Genomic DNA, 18,469 nt, shown 5'->3' with positions numbered 1-18,469 from the left:
GCAACGAGAAGGGGAGAGATGTTAGAAATCTATTTGTTTATGGCTATTTATTTTGTTTTTGGATGCTTTGTAGATTGACGTATTAGAATAAAGGTGTGTGTGTTGTACTTGAGCCTCTGTGGAGCAGCTGGGAGTGATGGCAGGACGTTCCCAGCAGCATGTGTCTCAGACAGGACTCTCCACACAAACACTTCAGCACAATCCCGTTAGTAATGATCCACAGCGAAGGTGTCTTCTTCACTCTTCAACGTGATGCAACAGAGTTTTTAGTGGAGGTATGAGGCAAGAAGGCAGCGTTGTTAAAGGTTTCACTTCGTGTCACTCTTATTATTTTATAAATACTAAGTGTTTCATATCAGTCGAAGGCATCGTTTCTCCACTGGAACATAATGCTGGCAGGTCTGATTTATATGGAGCTACATTTTTATTATCGAGTCATCTTCTGTGTCAAAATGTTATTTACTATAATATACGGCAAAAAGCTGTAAATCCTCACAAAGAAGAAACTGGAAACATGAGAAGTGAGATTTCTTTGCTGTAAAATGCTCTCAATGGTTCTCATTCACTGATAGGTCATAGAAATGTTCTACCATTGTGCAATAAACCACTACGAGACAAATTGAGACATAAGTGTCCAAGGCGGAAGGCATAAGAGACGCACTTCGCTGAAGTGTTTCCATGGGAAACGTCACTCATTATTAAGATTAAAGAGGCCTGGTCTACAAAAACCAAGGCAACCGCATCCTGAGAGATACGTAAAGAATAATGGTTGGATTTTAAAGTCTATGTGAAAATGAAACCTGTGGAAGGAGGAGGAGGACCACCTGATCAGTCTCAGCCATTAGCAGGTGCTAGTGATGACATACAGGAAGGACTTTCACTCAGGTCATTTCTCTTAGGGGCTGCACCGCTTCATTCTCAACATTATTAGGCTGTGGTGGCATTGTTTATGTTTATGTAGCCTGTTGAACTCAGCATTTCTGCACAGTTGTAAATTAACATTAGGCTGCACGAACACCAGTAGTGTTATAGTATTTGTAATATTAGATCCTAGAGGATTGTTTCAGGCTTAAAAATTGAGCATCAGTGCATCAATTGTTGGAAACTAAGCTTCCAAAAACACAATGGTTAAAATGGTTTGCTACCAGTGATAGCGTGTAGCATAAACCTTGTTCAGAGTTGTGGGAAAAGAAGCTTATCCCAGCATGCAATGGGCCTGATAGATATGGGATATAGGCAAATTTACATCACCAAATGGCCTAATGTATATCTCTGGACTGTGGGAGGAAAACACATGAGCGGGAACTCCAAATGTAAAAAGAAACTTGGAGAACACACGTCCAGAAGATTTTATATATATATAAATAAATAAATAAAAAAAAGCTAGAGAGAGAGAAATAAATAAAATGTACTCTACTAGATGTGGTTTTTATTCAACTCACAGTACATTCTACAGATGCACACGTGTTACATCACCTTAATACAACAGTCTCGTAATACCTCCTCTTAAAAATGAATTGGTCCTAAAAATATAAAGGAACAAATTTAAACTCACCAAAACTGTACATTATTAAAAATTCACTTAACACCACGTTTGGTTTTTCATGTCTTTTTTTTCTTTTTTTTGAAAAAAACGTCTGTCCCTTCAAGTGTAACGAGGAACATCAAAGTTTATTTTTCCTATCAACTGGTTTGAGTTCAGTGTATAAGAAACACGTTTAAATAAAACCGGAGTCATCACGTCGCCTTTTTCGGTCGCACGCCGACCGTGTCGCGCGTCATCATACGTTGGCCCTTTCACAGCAAAAAAACAAAACAAAACAAAACAGGAATGTTAAGACAGAAACCCAGGCAGGAATGTGCCCAGTACCTCATCATAGGAGCCCCTTTGCAACTGTAGTCTTTAAAACGGGGAGGAGGATTTCAGCCTCAACCACCTCGAGTGTTTCCTGGTCAGACGAGCTACAGACCAACAAACATGTTCAACGCCGATCGGTCCAAGCTGCATTTAGTCTCGGGGGTCAATTTTATCGTAAAAACGGGAGCAAAAAACTTCAGTGTGAGCCGTTAGTCGCCGTGTCAGTCCTGTACAGTCTGTGACAGCTCCTGTGTAAGTGGCTGATAATTTACTTTTAAACAGGAGGGACAGTGAAATATTAAAAAAAAAAAAAAGTCTAAAAGCCCAGAAGTGACAGAACAAGACTACATTAATCCCCAAGAGTTCAGAAACCAGTGTCTTTCACACAGCAGCAGCAGGTGGGTGTGTGTGTGTCTGTGTGTGTGTTAATGTGTGTGAAAGTGTGTAGGTGTGGCGTGCAAGACTTTTAAGTGGAGGTTATACAACATCTACTTGTGACAGTCCAAGAACAGATTCCTTTTAGTTTAACTGGCCTTTTTCAGAAATCGTCTAGACATCTCTATAAGGTAATCTGTACACATTCACTACAAGCTATTGCTATTAAATAATCCCAGCTATTGTAATCTTTATATATATTTATATATAGAATATATAATAAAAATATATTGAGCAAAAAAATTACTTCTAGGCATAAGACCACATTACATTACATTTCCATTGAACAAGTGAGAAAAAGACCCCCCCGAGCTCACCGAGGAGGTTTTTGATCCGTTTTGTCGTTGAGCGGAGAGCTGAGCAGGTCCGGGGGGGGGGGGGGGCTGTGATCGGTCTCTGACCTTCGGTACGAGTCTGGGGAGGGAGGGGGCCTGAGACCGGGGCCGGACTGAAGGCCTCGCTACGTGGGAAGCTCATGAAAGGACGTGACGGGAGAACGCAAAAACAGGAGACGATGTGCTCGAGGTTGAAGATGAGGAGAAAATAAAAGGAGGAATGAAGAGTGAAATCCGTGATGAGGGGAGGGGGGGGAATGTGGTACGAGTTTGAGCCGGTTCAAGCTGTGGGCCTGGAAAAAGAGTCGGCCGGTAGAGGACAGATAACAGACAAATAGCCAAAAATCTATACATATATACCTATACATGAGAATACACATCGCTGGAAGAACCTCCAGAAAAGTCTTAGTAATGAAGAGAGAGAGTGTGACTGGGACGGTGACAGCACCAACAGTATTCAGGGGGGGAGGGGGGGCACACAGTCTAGGCTCCTATTTGTCCTTATTCGAGTAGAACTCCGCCCAGCGGCTCTCAAAGAAGCGCCTCATGGCGTGCCCGGCCGTCCCCACCTCCGACGTGTCCTCGTTGAACAGCTCGCAGTTGTTGAAGACGAGATGAGCGTCGGCCGCAAACTCCTCGCAGCTGCAGTACCTGAAGCAAGGAGACGACGGGCGTTTAAGACGGACCACAGAGGGGTGAGATATTCAGAATGGATGGTAGAGTTTGGAGAAAATGCTGCATATGAAAGAATAGAATTCAGGGTTTCCGATGGAAGAATTTAAAATCATAAAGTGGCTTTCACACCCAACCCTGGTGGGGACCAAACAAGTGAACCCAAAAAATAAATACATCCACTAATGATGATCAAGATGTGCACACCACAGACACAACATATGACAACATATGTTTACATATTGCACACCGATTTAACAATATAGACCCCAAAGAAACAGAATTGATTTTTTAAATATTTTTCTTTCTGGGAAACAAAACATGACGCGTGCTTACATCAGCTAGTAGAACAGCCAATGATATCATGATATCAAATTCCTCCCGTTTCCATCGGAAACATCAGTCAGAAGCTCAGTACTCGAGTCCAAATGCCCTGGTGTAAAATAATCCTACTGCCTATACATTGTAGCCACGTTGTGGCCACTTATGGGTATTGCAGCATTTACATTTCTATCCTATACATACTCATATCTATGGGAGTCTCGTTTTTTGGATGATCATGACGATAATTTTTTTCCATAGGGGGGCAATAGGGGACAAAATCCAATCATTTTATTCTGTCGAGTGAAATGGGAGGAGCTTATAAACTCTCCCGACACCGGATTGGTCCATTTGTCAGAGCATTTGATTTGAACAATAACATTTATGTTGTGGGTCGTCTTACTTTTTTTTTATAAAAGAAACTGATTTTAAGATCCTCTATTTTGTCGTTGAGTCCGATTATGAGACAATTTTCTATTTTTCCATCTTCTAGAAATTTGTTTGGCTCTAAAAGTCTAAAAGTCGTCATATTTGTGATCACGTATGTCATTTTGTCCCATTTTAATTATGAGAAATCATGTTTTCTGTTAACGCTTACAGTAAAATATTTCACTGTTTTGATGGTGTCCTGATTTCCCATTCATTCTACAGTTGCATAGTCAACAACAATCTTTTTGTTTGTTTTATTTTCCCATTTTGAATGGAGGAGAATCAACATCCCTCAATAACATTTAACTGTTGTGCATGAGAGCTCCTAAATAAAGTAGTAATGCCAGCTGTGGCGTGATCTGCTCTTACCCTCCCTGTAGCAGTCTCTCTCTCATGGTGAGGAAGTCCATGGGGGTCTTGACGATGCGGCGGTAGCCCGGCACCATTCGGGGGTTGACGGGTTCAAGGAACGGCCAGGCGTCTGTATGAGCCTCCATTTCCATGAGAATGATCCTGGCAAGAAAATAATCAACACAAATCACCCCGTGGACAATAAAACACCGTTGTGTCACATTAATGAGACCGTTGTTCCTGCGAGCAGCTCGGCGCTGATGAGGTGGAGCACTCACTCGCAGAAGGTGAGGTCCGGCTGGTTGCGTGTCGTCATGCGACGGCGTTTGGCGGCGCTTCCTTCTCCGGAGTGACGAGAGGAAGATGAGGGGGGCGTCACGGTCTCCTTGAACCGCGTTGCCATACCACCGCCGCCACCACCACCACCCCCGCCGCCACTACGGCGCGTGGTCGGCGTCGTCTCGTCTTCAGAGCTGTCGTCTTCATATCTTCTCTTCTTCACCCTGGTCCTCGTTTTGGACAAGCGTGGCGTGTCGCAGTCCTGTTGAGAGATGGAGATAAAGGGCAAGCAGGTTGAGATGATGCAGAACTGTGTGACATTTTTATAAAAAAAATAAAATAATAATAAATCATATAATTCATTTATGATTCTTGGCTTTCGTTGTACTTGTTTATCGTTGAGCACCATAAACCAATTTCTGGTTCTGATATAGCAGAGAACAAATTACTTGGAAGGAAACCATCAGCAAAACATTTTTTAAATGCCCTAATTTGTCTTTTTTATTAAAAACAGGAGGGGTTCCGACCTTGGCAACGCAGGTAGGACAGAACCAGTCTCCTTCGGGCACCTGGGTGATTTTGGGCCTCAGGCAGTACATGTGGCAGCCACGATCGCAGCCGTCACACAGCAACAGGCAATCGTCATTGTCTCCTTTCCTGCAAACCTGGCACGTCTGGATAAAAAAGTCCTTATTGTTAACTTGACAATTTATGGATTCTGTGTTATTTTTGTGTTTCATCCAAGAACAGTCTTGCGAGGTAAAGTTCCTCACCACTTTCGTCACAGATCTCTCCCAAGCGATGGCCTTCTCCAGCTGCAGTAAACACAGACAGACCTGGGGAGCGCTGCGACAGCGATCCAGAGCCTGTCGCCACGTTCGTAGTCGAGACGTGATCTCACTTTCCAGACTGGAACGGACGAAAAGGAAAAGAAAATTAGGTCGATGAAGAAAACTCCTTCGGCACGCTCAGGAGAAAAGACAGAATCTCACCTGAAGACGTCCATCGGATGCTCTTCTCCCGGCGTCGGGGTCAGAGGGGCGAGGCGCATCACTTCGGCCGGGTTCCACAGCGGCTCCTTCAGGTAGCGCCTCTCTATGTTTCGCTCGAGGTTGGCCAACCGCAGCATCGCCAAGTCCAGCGGGTGGGTGGCGATGCGTGGCAGACCGGACCACTCTTTCTTGGTGCGGACAATCCAGTCGTCACGCGGGTCCGTGTCGTGTTCGTAGTACTGGAGGTCGTCACGCGTGGAGTCTGGATCTGGGATCGTGTAGGGCTGGGGGGGGAAAAAGGAGGCTGGGAGTGTAAGTATCAGTGAAGGAGACTTAATAACTGAGGCAAAAAAAATAAAAGTTTTAATGGTTACCTGGAATTCTGCCATTGGTGTTTCCGTGTTGGGTTCTGCTTCGTTCACTGCACCCTGAGGTGCCGCCTGGTCCAAGCACAAATATCAGATATGAGTGAAAAATATCACATTTGAATTTGATAACTCAACTTATTGACAAGCGATAGCCATTGATCGATCAGACGATGCAGAATAGAGAGAGACGCAGGATGAAAATGCAGCGGTTTCTCACCTTGAGATGGAGGTCGGCGGCGATGACCCGCTGCTCCAGGTCCTCCACCCACTGCAGGGCGTTGATGTCAGTCTCCATCGCTTTCTCCTGCACTTGCCAGGGCTGCTGCAGAGCCTCCATGAGCACATCCTTCTGCTCCAGCTTCAACTCAAACATGGGGTCTATCCATCCAGAACGGGTGTGACGGAAGGGGGGGGGGGGGGAAGTATGAATTACGATGACGTCAAGTACAAACATGAATTGATCAGAGCTCAAATGCTGAGATGCTCCGTTTAGCATCAACACTCACCGTTGATGGGTTTGGTGCACAGCTCAGCCAAGTTCTCCATGTGTTTGGCCAAATGCTTGTGGAGCACCCTCTCCCTGATGCCCCGTGGATGGAGGGCCTGTAAGGTGCTATACAGTTCCTCTGGATCCTTGATCCACCACCAGCCACGCACCATCGCTGGAAAGAAACAAAAGCATTACTCATTAGAAATAAGACACTGAGAACAATAAACGACCAGGATGTATGTGTTTCCTCTACATGTACACTTCATTTCAGCAGAGTGGAAGCCCAGCTCTCACTGTTAAGTTTAGGAGAACGAACATCTCTCACACGTTTTAACCAGATCCTACTTACATGCTGGTATGGGCTTGACCACCAATTGGGTGAAGTACTGCTGCTCGAGCTCTTGGAACACCGAGTTGGGGGGGCGGCCACGCCGCTTGGCTGCAGCTGCGGCTGCAGCGGCAGCTCCTCTGGCCCCTCTGCGGGCGGGACTGCTGCCTCTGCTGCCCCTCCTCCGCCTGCGAGCTGGCCTGGCGGGGGTCGCCGGAGCAGGCGTGGCGGGAGGAATGGGAGCTGGATCCAGCTGAGGGAGAGGTGGTGCTGGGGAACCGACGGGAACAGCAGAAGCAGGTAGTATGGAGGGAACGTCCTGTGGTGTTGCTGGGGTCAAAGGGTCAGCAGGAGTCAGGCATGGGAAGAGCGGGTCGGGCTGAGGAGTGGGGGAGAGATTATTTATTCATACATCACACAGAAGACATGAAATTATTTCAGCAAAATGTCCTGTATGTGCAGTTCTGATCGTGTTGGCAAACCTGCACGAGTGGAGCGGCGAGTGCAGACAGTGCGCTCGAGATCTGTGGGAGGAGTTTCAGGGGAGAGCTGGGTGTCTGAGGCTCGGTCAGAGAGTTATCGTCACACGGTTGTTTGGGGAGCAGGTTGAACCACTGTCCCTGTTTCTCCGCCATCTCCTTCACGCTCTCCTCCGGTCGGTTTCCCTCCGGAGCGTCGCCTGCTGTCGAGCACGTGCCGTTGGTCGACCCTTCCTGCGATTGGCTGAGCCAGCTCTGGAAAGCAGCCTGCGTGAGGTCTTGTGTGCCACAGCTGGGCGATCCCGGCACTTCTTCGCCCGCCGACCTGGCGCTGCTTCGACGCCGGCGGCGGATCTTCGCCGTGCGGAGGTGAAGCTCCACTTCCGGTTTGATTTTCCGGGGCCGTCCTCGGCCTCTCGGCCTGCTCATGAGGGACGCGGTGCCGGGGAGGTCGTCCTCCTCCGGGGACATTATCTGGGCAGCGGTGGTGGAGGAAGGAGAGGAAGGTAGAGTGGGTGGGGGAGAGGTAGACACGGGGATCTCCTCCACTTTGGGCTCCTTTTTGAGGAAGATGACAGGAACCTCTGCTACAAGGACTTCTCCAGAAGCTGCACGTTAGAAATATAAAGAACGTTTAGATGGGGATGGAAAAGCCAAAGTGGTCGTTACGTCTAAAAAAATATGAGCCGTAACATTTCCTTTCAAATGTATTCTGAAACTCACTCAACAGCTCCTCTGGCCCTTCGACCAGAACTCCTCCGAGGTGAGGTAGGGCCAAGTATCTGCGCTGGTAACGGTCCTGGCCGAGCAGCACAGCTCGCATGGAATGAGATGACTGTAGCAGCTTTTTACGGAAAAATGCTTGGCGCTGTGGAGATCCGAAAGAAGAGGAATATTTAATACAAAAGCAACATAAATGTATACGGAGCTACGTCTGTTTAGCATTTGGCTTACTTTGGCTAGTTTATCGATCTGCCTTTCAAGCTCTGGAATGCTGGCAGTGGTAGGACTCTCACTCTGTAGGAGAAACGACGAAAAAATTAATCAGAAAAATCTGTTTCTATTTGTGGGAGAAAAACACACACAACAGCAGATACGTACGTCGCTTAGTTTGGGCTCTTCTTTGCGTGCACGGCGGTTGCCTCTCTCGGCGACGCCGCCCTCCTCCAGACCGAGGTTCTCCTCCTCCGCTACTCGAGCACTGCGCCTCCTCTCCTCGAAACCCAGCTCTTCCTCCGAGCGTCCTGTACGACGCGACAGCGCTGCCTTCAGTCTGCAAGGAAAGCAATCAGGATCAACACGTCCTACGACTTTCAAAATGTATTTATTTGAGAAAACCACAATCTTACCTGCGCAACTTGCCCTCGATGATCCACTTATTCTTCCTGTAAGTTGCCATGTTTTCTAACGTGTTGTCGATGTCACTGAAACATAAAATGCACATATTAATAAAGTAAAAGAAATATGGAAGAGACAAAAAAAAAAGTCTTTCTTGAGAGTCCTTGTTCTGACCTGGTCACGATGTTGCTGCTGTTGAGCTCGTCCACCAGGAAACCCAGGATGGACGCCTTGGTGTCGGGAGGCAGAGCGTGAAACGTTTTGGTCCTCAGCGTGTCGCACACTTCGGTATCGAACCCGTGGGATTCCAAAAAGACACGAAGCACTTCGGAGACCGTGCTGCGGGTCAGCTCCAACTCCACCAGCTTATCCCCGAGGATCTTCACAGACTGAGGAGAAAAACGGAGATTAAAATGTTTAATGCAGTGCTTTTTTTATTTTTAAGAGCGATAATGGAGAAAATGTTCAAACCGTCTCAGCCACCTGATAAAATGACGGCAGGCCTGGATCGTGGAGCGCAGCCTCCATCAGCTTCATCAGGAGGTCCTGAACCTCTCCTTGGCTGTGGCCCAGGCCCAGGAGACCCTCCTGCAGGGTAGCGAGGCTGGGGATGTCCTTGGGGATGTTGAGACCTATGATCTTTCCGTAGCCATGCAGGAACTCAACCACAGCCAGGCAGTGTGCAAAAGCTTTACCAGAAAGAACGAGACCAGGGACACGGGACAGCTCCGGCAGGGGCTGATGGGAGACAGAAAGTTCAAAAGGTAATTATTGAAATGCAATCACAGAGCTTAAGTAGAGTAAAAGAAAAAGATTACAAAACTCACTTTGTGGTCAGTGAAACACATGTCCTCTGCGGGCTTCTTCAGCTCTTCTGCGATCACCTGCTGCCTCTTCCGCTCCTCCAGACGTCTCTGGGCCTGAGCTCTCCTCTCGGCCGCCCTCTTAGCTGTCAGAGCAGCCTGAGCAGCCGCCTCCGCCTCCGCCTGGGCTTTAGCCAGAGCCTTGGCTTTACTCCGAGCACCCAGCACCCTCTTACCCTGGGCTATCCTCTCCTCGTCCGTCTGCTGTACCGGTGGAGGGACCTCAACCTTGACCGACCTCCGGCGGCCGGGCTTCTTGGGCTCTGCGGCGGCCCCCGGTGCCGGCTGCGTGGCCTGAGGGGCCGCCGGGTCGGCTGGTTCGCCTTTGACCTCTTGGTCTTTGGCCTCTTGCTCAAGCTGAATGCACAAAAGGAAAGAACGGACAGGTGGAAGGTGAGGCGGTGCTGATGAAAAGGCTGACAAACTATTTTGTGTCGAGTGTTTGCCCGTACCTTGGCTTTCTTTTTCTCCAATTTCATCTTCTTAATCTTCGTATCCTCCCGTCTCTTCACTCTGGCCTAAATGATGAAACAGCAGCAACACAATCAGGATGAAGGTCGTCAGCGTAGCAGCTCAACATTATAAACCACATGAACACAACTACGTACCTTCCTCTTCATTTTCTTTTTGATTTTTGCAAGTTTCTCCTTTTCCTCCTCGGTGAGAGCTTCTATAAAACAGAAATATGAAGAGTAAGTTCTTGAGGTTATGTGCAAATCATCTGGTTTTAAGACTCCTGTGTGCCAAGTCTTAACTTCTAGCTATAAACATGTCCCCGTGTGCCACCCTCCAGTCTACATCCACTCACCCTTGGCCTCGAGTCGCTTCAAAAGCTTAGCGTCAACTTTGCTAAGGAGGTCAATCATCTTGGGTTTGGGAGGTCTACCGGGGCGGCGGGCCGGCCCCCCCTTCAGGCCACGAACCCTGCGAGGTTTCTCTTTATCGGGGTTGGGCGGTCGACCTCGGCGGCCGGTGATGGCCATGATCATAGAGGGAACCTCCTCATTAGCCAAGAGGAACCACTGCTTACCCTGTGACATAGTGTACAGATTGATGCATCCCCCAAACTTCTACACTTCCATGAATGTGTGTTAAAGCTGCACAGTAGTTTAGCTATAAATCCGTGAATCTGCAAACAGATTTTACATTCTGCTAGCACAGGAAAAATAAACTGACCAGTGCTCGTAAAACATACTGACCTCAGCAGCTTCCCTTTCTTCATAGAAGTCTCCGACGGGCATGCGTGGGCTGAAGCTGAAGTGTTCTCTGCTGACCACGCTGTCCGTGTGCCTCTTCAAGTACTGGAAGACACAAGAAGAAAGAAAATTACAGTCAGGGTTTTCACATCATCAACACATCGCCGTGTTATTTGCCTTGAAAGACTACGGTTTTAATAACTAATGCATGTTTATTGTTTACTACGTACCTTGACTATTTCTGGGAACTGCTTCATCCTCCGTCCGCAGGGTGTGTAGTACCAGGTCTCACCCTTCATGCGGTTCTCCAGTTTCTTCACACGAATCTCTCTCCTCCAACTGCAATTGTTAAGAGTTCATTGTTACATCTATAATATTATAAACAGGAGAATTATAATAATAACTAAACACACATTTGAAAACTTTTCAAAACTAAATAACATTTTCTAGAGCTAAAACAAGATGTGTTACAGGAGGAAGTCCAGTTCTTCTCGAGTTATTTACAAAATCCCTCCCAACATTTATGTTTTTTGAAAACATGAAAAGACTTCAATGCATAAATAAATTAAATATGTATCTGATTACAGTAGAGAGTCTATCTAACTGGGCTTTGGTCAGGATAGTTATCCAGCTAACTCAAAATGTATTCTTGTTAGGCATGTTTTAAACATTTTTAATATTATAGTTCTCATATGAACAATAGAAGAAAAAAGATTTACCCATGCTGCATTGGGAACTGAACCTGCTCCTCAGTTGCAACCCTCCTCTGTCTGTTAGATTCACCTGTTCCAAGAAAATGCACAAAAGCACATTTAGCTTTAGACCGTCTCACTTTGATATCACGTCTCAACAAAGAGGTCCATTTCATAATGTGGAACGCCCTCACTAGAGAACCACCAACCTCCCTCATTACCTGCAGTGGAGCTGTCGTCATCGTCATCAACATCGTCGGCGGTCTTTTCGACAGGCGTGTTTGCCACGTTTCCATCCTGGTCTTGTTTCTTGACCCGTTTTGCTTTCTTGGGTTTCTCGGCCGACGTATAAGCTGCCGCGTCGACCAGAACTGCTTCTATCGTGGCCGTGACGGTGTCGAGCTCCCCGGCGGGAGGCCCAGCCTCTCCACATGCACCTGATGTTTCTTTAACATCCACCTTGAGAGACTTGTTCCTCTTCCTGCCCTTGGCCACCACCTCTTTGTTGCCTCCCTCATCTTCAGTCTTCGTCTTATCCACTTTGGGGGTTCGAGCCCGAGGTTTCCGCTGGGCCTCCTCAGGAACTTAAAAATAAAGAGGAAACAATGGAATTGATGATTTTTTCTTAAATATTTTTACATTTTATACACACACACTTTTTTTTTTTTTTTTTAATCACAATATCAAATACCTGGGGTTTTATTCCAGTCCTTTGGAGTTCGAGGTTTGCGTGGTTTCCCTGGCGTTTTCCGCTGACGTCCTCCAGCAACAACCGGATCAGTCACCGGCTGGAGTGGGTGTACAGCAGGGCTCTCTGCTGGGGTACTGAAGGCAATGAAGTTCTCATCTCTCATCTTGAAGCTCGGGGGAGTCACCGCCTCATTAACGATGGTCTTAATGCTGATGCGTCCAGCTGAGTCTGGTGTATCAAGTCCTCTGGGCCCCCACTCGGCATCAGGTCCTGAAACAACAAGAACTTTGTGTTAGCATAATTCAGAAAACACACAGAAACCGTATCTGTCTAACTACACTAATAACCACGGCTTTTCATCTCATGTGATACTCGCTCGAACGTACCATGACGACCTGGCGGGGACGTCACAAACGAGTCGGACACGCCGCTTGAATCGACAGAAGGCTCTTCCATCTGAGAGGTGTCGTTCAGAGACGACTGCAGCATGGACTCTCCTGCAGTTTGACAGCCGTCCTTGGTCTCCTCCGCCTCGGACGTTTCCCCGTCCCTGGTGGAGTCCAGCGTGTCATCTCTGGAGTCTTCCACGGAATAGCTGCTATCTCTAGTGGTGTCGAACGCTGTAGATGGTTCCTCTTCTGAATGGGAAGTGCTGTCAAAGCGAGAAGTGTCCTTTCTCAGGTGAAAGCTGCCGTCGGACCGAGCGGAGTCGCCCAAGCGCGAGCTGTTGCCGTCTAGAAGAGACGTCTTTTCAAAGACGGAGCTGACGTCGATTCTGGAGGGGGTTTCAAGTGTTGAGTTGTTATCAAAATAAGAAGCTGTGTGTGAAGAGCTATCAAAAGTATCTTCGTCGTTGCTCATATCTTCTACCCTTGTGCTGTAAAGCTGCGAAGACTTTTTGAGTGGAGTCTGCTCCGTCATGGAGTCCTCCGCCTCACAGATACTGGTTTGCATGGGGCGCTTTTCAGAAGCCATCTGTTTATCCTTGGGAGCAACTGTGGCCTGCACGGGTTTGCCAGAAAGATCGGTGAGGAATTCGGGCGAGTGAATTTCAGATTCATTAGTCTCAGTAGCTTCCGCCTTCTGCGATGTCCTCATCGTGCCTGAATCGAGCTGAGGGACGTCTTCCTCTGGTTTCCCGTTGCGTTTGTTAGCCAGCGCTTTCCTGTCCTCGCTGCCACCACAATGCTCTGACTTCGGCGCATGAGGAGTGGCGGTTTTAGGAGAATGCTGCTCCGAGTCCGGACCTTGGGCCGCTCCAGAAGACGTACCCGTTACAGAGGGCACCGGCACCAAGGCAGGAGGGGCAGACGCGGGTGCAGTCTTGGAGGCTTGAGTGGTTAGAAGAGGTAGGGAAGACAGAGGTCGGACTGTAAGACTTTCATGGGTTGCTGGGGAGGGCAAGCTCACGGCTCCTGGTGGTGAGGATGCTGCAGAAGCAGCGGAAAGACCAGAGTCAGCAGCTGGAGAAGTGTATGCCTGACGTTGGGGTGGGGGACCTGGGTCACCGGATTTACTGCCAGCTGAGGGAGTTTTTGACAGAGTCAAGGGAGGTGCTGATATTGATAAACAAGAGCCAGATGGCGTTGAGGTTGAAGATCCTGATGCGGACACCAGAGGTGGAGCCACACAGGAGGATTTTGCACCCATTAATGAAGTGCCAGGGGTTAATTTTGGGGGTCCAGGTTTTGCCTGCTGAGCTCCAAGTGTATCAGGAAAACAAGATGTCATCAGAGGTGGCTTGGACCTTTGAACCATCTGTTGAAGAGATGAGATGGGAGCAGTTGTATGAGGTCCAGAAATTGTAGGAAGCAATGACGACTTGGTTTGATGAGTCACAGAGTCCGATGAAGTAGGAGAGACTGAAGAAACAGCTGCAGGCCTAGACACACAATCGGTAGAAGCGAGGGGTGTGGCCAACGTATGAGGTGATGCGGGAAAGGAGGAGGAAGAGGACGCCGCTGACAGATGCTTGGAACCAGCAGGGGATGTCTCGCTCGCAGCAGAAGGCCTGAGGCCTTGCGTCATTAGCGGAGTTGAGGAAAGTCTGGGTGGAGCAGCTGGAGATGGAGTAGAGGACACATTGGAGGCCGGTGAGATTCGGGATGGAGTAAATTCTACATCAGGGGGCGACGCTATAGGGGGCCCAGGTGCAGATGTGGGAGAATCAGAGACCCGAGGAGGAGTTGAAGCCTTGGTAGATCCAGAAAGCTGAGATGACACGGACAGGGGAGGTGTGTTTACAGCCTTCTCTCTGGCGGGGGAAGCCATTTCTGGATGTGGAGCTGATGTCTGCTCAGAATGCTGATGGAAATCTGGTCCCGCATGGGCCACACTCTTGGGTTGCCTGTGGGCAACAGGTGACCTTTCCATGCCATTGTAGCTTGTGTCTACCTCCTTGACAGCTTCTCTTGTATGCCCTGTGAAGGAAACAGACAAAATAGTCAGTAAACAAATAAGCCTGTCAAGTGTTTTATATGATGAATTCACAAGTGAGTGTATTTTGTATTAGAAGCATCTGATGGTCATGGTTTTACATAACCAAACAGTGGCACCTGCTGGTGGAATCTTGGCACTGAGCAGCAGCATTGGCCTCAGACCAGACATTCATGTGCAAGAAATAATTAGTAGGGCTACATAACATTGCTTTCGTCAATTAATTTGCTCATAATTTTTTTTAACCAATCATTTTGCCAATAAATATAGTGAACAGTGGTTGTCATAATTTCCCCAAGCCAAAAGTAACTCATTAGAGTCTAGTTTTGTCTGACCAAAAGTGCAAAACCAAAATATATTCAGTTTAGTATCAGAAAGATTAAATAGATACATAAAATAACATAATGTGAAAAAAGTGTTGGCATTTCTTCTTGCAAAATGACTATAAATGATTAACAAATACTGAATAATTCTCTTTACACAGGTGCCAGAGAAAACTAATGCAACCAGGGAGTCTTGTGTTGTAATGTGATCAGCAGCTGCCTGGGCCGAGTATGTCCAAAGAGGAAGAAGACCATATGACTATAAGAATATCAGTTTACTGGTAGGATAAAATGAGGAAATGTAAAGTAGTGGTTGATTGAAGAGAATGTATGATTATATAAAAGGTTAGATGGATCCCAGCAGTGTCTGGCACAAATATAATAGTATTGACTTTTTAATGGAAACTAGAGAAATACAAAAGGATTGATGATAAAGTTAGTCAAGAAGATCCACAAACACATCTGTAAGGTCAAAGTGTAAAGTGCGTCACCTTGCATGACAGTAGATATTCCCACATTGCTGGCATGGGGGCTCCGTTCCCTGCTGTGACCCTTGGGTGATCCACCGTCCTGGCCCGTTGATGGGGACATCATTGTGGTTGTGGACATTCCCACGGGGAGAGGGCTGCCAGTGCCCCCTCTGCCTAAAGTGTGGTGCTGTGGGCTGCCATGTGAAGGGGTAAAACTCTGGGAAGCCGGGGACATCATCTGAGCCTGGCTCTGGGGCTGAGACTGCTGCGACGGCTGCTGGGGAGAGGGCAGGGACGGGTGCTGGGGTTGATGCTGGTAGTAGGGCATCCCGTTAGGCATCAGACCATAATGCTGTGGTTGTTGGTGCTGCTGGTGATGGTGGTGTGGGTGACGATGGGAGTGGAGGTGCTGCTGTGACGGTTGGTGTGGGGCCGGTTGTAAGGACTGCTGCTGGTGATGTTGGGATGGTCTAATTCCAGGATGTGCCTGACTCTGGAAGCTCCCGTACATGCTGTGGGAATTATAACCCATCTGCTGTGGTCCAGGGTTACTCCTATTCCAGTACTGATTTCCAGTCACGGGCAGGTTTGGTGGGCCTGCCGCCGGCGACTGGTGGGAGGTTTCAACGCCCCCGTTCAGCTGGTACTGTCCGTGACCCTGGAAGTGGTGCTGTGACTGAGGCTGCACCATCCCAGGCGTAGGCTGCTTCTGGTGCATCCCGTGCCCAGGCGAGGCGCCCATGGCTGGACTGTACTGCGGGTGCCCCCCTCCCCACAAGTAGTCGTAGCCCATGCTGCTCTGGTGGTGGTTGCTCATGTGTGGGTAAGGAGCCGTCGGCGGGTGGGAACCGGGCACGCCAGACCCGAGTACAGTAGTGACGCCATTGACATTCATTTCGCCGTTCATATCTGCGAGACAAAAACAACATCAGGCCAGTTAAGAAGTGAAAGAGAAAGTGAAGTCTGCCTACATGAACCGACACAAATATTTCACAATAAAGCTCATTTTTACAGTGCAAGAAATAAAAATAATAAAAAAACAACACTCACTCTTCCCCTGCTGAGGAAAACTCATGGAGGACCCGTTAGTATAAAGTGAATCCCCTGAGGAGAGTTTCAGTCCTGAGTTTGCTGAGGAGTGGGTGCCATAGTTGAAATGATTATTTGACTCCATCTGGAAAAAAACAAAACAAAAAAATACGATTTAAGATATTCCACATCCATTCAGTAAAATGTACAGACGTGGAGAGGGGGGGCGCTCTATGAATAACACTTATTATTTTTTAATTAACATGCATGCATCTAACGTGTATGATATTTCTTATTTTCTGGGTGATTTTATTTTGGGGTGCATTTGCCTTTGCCGCTTGTGACAAAACACCATTTCGCTCCGACAACAACAACCCGTCAAAATGTCGCAGCCAGCAACAGCAGATGCCAGGGCCCCGCGTAATGGACAACCGGAATATTACGATAGAGGAAAAAAAGCTCATCACTAGCGCTGATGAGCTCGCTGCTTGCTAATGCGAGCACACAAGCCTCCCTCCACCACCACGATGAACGCACGGCCCCGGAGCCAGTTACAGTATCCGAGAGGCCGAGTAACAATGGAGGAGGGCGAGAGGATTAGCGATGATATACATTTACAGACACTTCGAGGCCCCGCTGTTTTAACAGGCACCGTATCCACGTATTACACACAAAACGTAGCTTGATTTCCTAATTCAACAAGGCCGTCGCGGAAAAAAAAGCAGCAGACGCAGCTAGCCCGAGTCGCGCTAGCTGCGTTCCCGAACAATCCATTTTAAAGCGCCGCTAAGTCAGCCGAGCTAACGGCGGAAAAACGTTCCACGTCAATGTGTTTTTTTTAAACAACGTACCGTTTACTTCACCGTGAACGAGTGGACAAAAATAAAAAGATACCCCCCGTTCTCCGGCTCCAAGGTTATTTAGCTAAATCATCACAATAGAAGCCGAGGCTAAAAAAAAAGCAGCGCAGCGCACGCTAGCTAGCTATAGCTAACCGCTAGCATCATCAACGTTCGCCCAGAGTACAAGTTGGTGCTGCGATGTTAGCTAATAGCCAGGTAATAGAAGACACCGCAACCACGCTGGTGTGGATCCCATGGATGCCCATGATCCAAAAAAAAAAAAAAAAAAACAGCCGGTGTGTTGATAACGACTAACAATTCACTTTGGGAGTCGCTCGTTAAAACAGATGGGAGGCGTGCTGCTACTCTCTCTCCCCCTTTTGTTCAAGGTGCTAACGTTAGCTAGCAGCCAGATGAAGTTACATTGTTTACGCTGCACGCACACAGACAATTTTTTGTGTGTTGGAGAGCATCCTCCTCCTGCTACACCACCACCACCACCACCATCAAAAGTTTCGCTGAAATTTCAGATAAAGCTATCCAACCTTTTTTTTCAATCCGGGGGATTTCGAAGGCGCAACGGTGCCGTTTAAAAAGCTTCGTCTAAACGAGAGTGTGAAGATTGCACAGAAGTAAATAATAAACAACAATTCCCCCTAACCTTTTGGGTTTTAAATTAGCAAACATGGCTGGTGTGGTCCAGTTCAGCCATGATCACAGAACGGAGCGATGAGTAGCAGCGTTAAAAGTCCCAACGTCAACCAAGTACACATCCGGTCACGTTACTTCACTAGACTTCACAAGAAAATCCCCAATAATAATAATAATAATACTAATAATAATACTAATAATAATAATAACAATAATAAAATAATTATTATTCACTACATTACGATTTGCTATTATTAGTAAAAGTTTCGCAACAGGAATTATTACATTATTATTACTGATACATTGATATGTAACACTATATTTATGAATAAATAAATACAAATAGAATAAAAAAAATATATATACTTTTCACCACTGTAAAAACACCAGCAAAAGTAGTTAACGGCCAATGTTAATTCTGATCCAAGTTTGTATTTATTTATTTATTTTTTTAATGAACGATTTATCATTTGTATGAGGGCTTCTCTCCCCCCCCCCCCCATAAATAAAAACTTTTCATGTTTTTGATCGGTTGAGATTAACAGCTATTTTAATATATCTTGTGATAATCTAAAACCAAGAGTCGTCCTCTGACATGCAG

At 47.2% G+C, this 18,469-nt stretch overlaps 1 protein-coding gene across 2 annotated transcripts; it reads right to left on the bottom strand.

Annotated features, from left to right (window-relative positions):
• Positions 1 to 1,409: 1,409 nt before the first annotated feature.
• baz2a (bromodomain adjacent to zinc finger domain, 2A) lies at positions 1,410 to 17,966 on the bottom strand. 2 transcript variants are annotated; one of them, XM_084015350.1, is made up of 30 exons: positions 17,879 to 17,966; positions 16,397 to 16,520; positions 15,368 to 16,255; positions 12,504 to 14,537; positions 12,118 to 12,387; positions 11,648 to 12,010; positions 11,454 to 11,517; positions 10,965 to 11,073; positions 10,738 to 10,839; positions 10,347 to 10,569; positions 10,147 to 10,208; positions 9,991 to 10,056; positions 9,503 to 9,895; positions 9,159 to 9,413; positions 8,850 to 9,064; positions 8,687 to 8,761; positions 8,439 to 8,610; positions 8,292 to 8,354; positions 8,061 to 8,205; positions 7,341 to 7,945; positions 6,880 to 7,237; positions 6,547 to 6,702; positions 6,258 to 6,418; positions 6,047 to 6,112; positions 5,673 to 5,956; positions 5,454 to 5,589; positions 5,208 to 5,354; positions 4,680 to 4,942; positions 4,420 to 4,563; positions 1,410 to 3,279 (listed from the first exon to the last, which is right to left on the bottom strand). In XM_084015350.1, the coding sequence occupies exons 2-30, from the start codon at positions 16,518 to 16,520 to the stop codon at positions 3,120 to 3,122; spliced, it is 8,103 nt and encodes a 2,700-aa protein (XP_083871476.1). In that variant the 5' UTR covers positions 17,879 to 17,966; the 3' UTR covers positions 1,410 to 3,119. The 2 variants fall into 2 exon arrangements, with proteins under 2 accessions (XP_083871476.1, XP_083871477.1); XM_084015351.1 differs by lacking the exon at positions 17,879 to 17,966 and adding an exon at positions 17,763 to 17,869.
• Between the last annotated feature and the right edge of the window lie 503 nt (positions 17,967 to 18,469).

The sequence above is a fragment of the Eutrigla gurnardus genome (assembly GCF_963514095.1).
Source record: "Eutrigla gurnardus genome assembly, chromosome: 8".
Classification (NCBI taxonomy): domain Eukaryota; kingdom Metazoa; phylum Chordata; class Actinopteri; order Perciformes; family Triglidae; genus Eutrigla; species Eutrigla gurnardus.
This window is presented reverse-complemented; position numbering and strand designations above follow the sequence as displayed.

Bases quoted from the DNA above. Each gene is read 5' to 3' on its own strand.
- baz2a (XM_084015350.1), bottom strand. From the start codon at position 16,520: ATGGAGTCAAATAATCATTTCAACTATGGCACCCACTCCTCAGCAAAC. The intron at 8,762-8,849 runs GTCAGAACAAGG...TTTATGTTTCAG, and splicing joins AGCAGCAACATCGTGACCAG to TGACATCGACAACACGTTAG. The intron at 5,957-6,046 runs GTAACCATTAAA...TTCCCCCCCCAG, and splicing joins CACCAATGGCAGAATTCCAG to CCCTACACGATCCCAGATCC.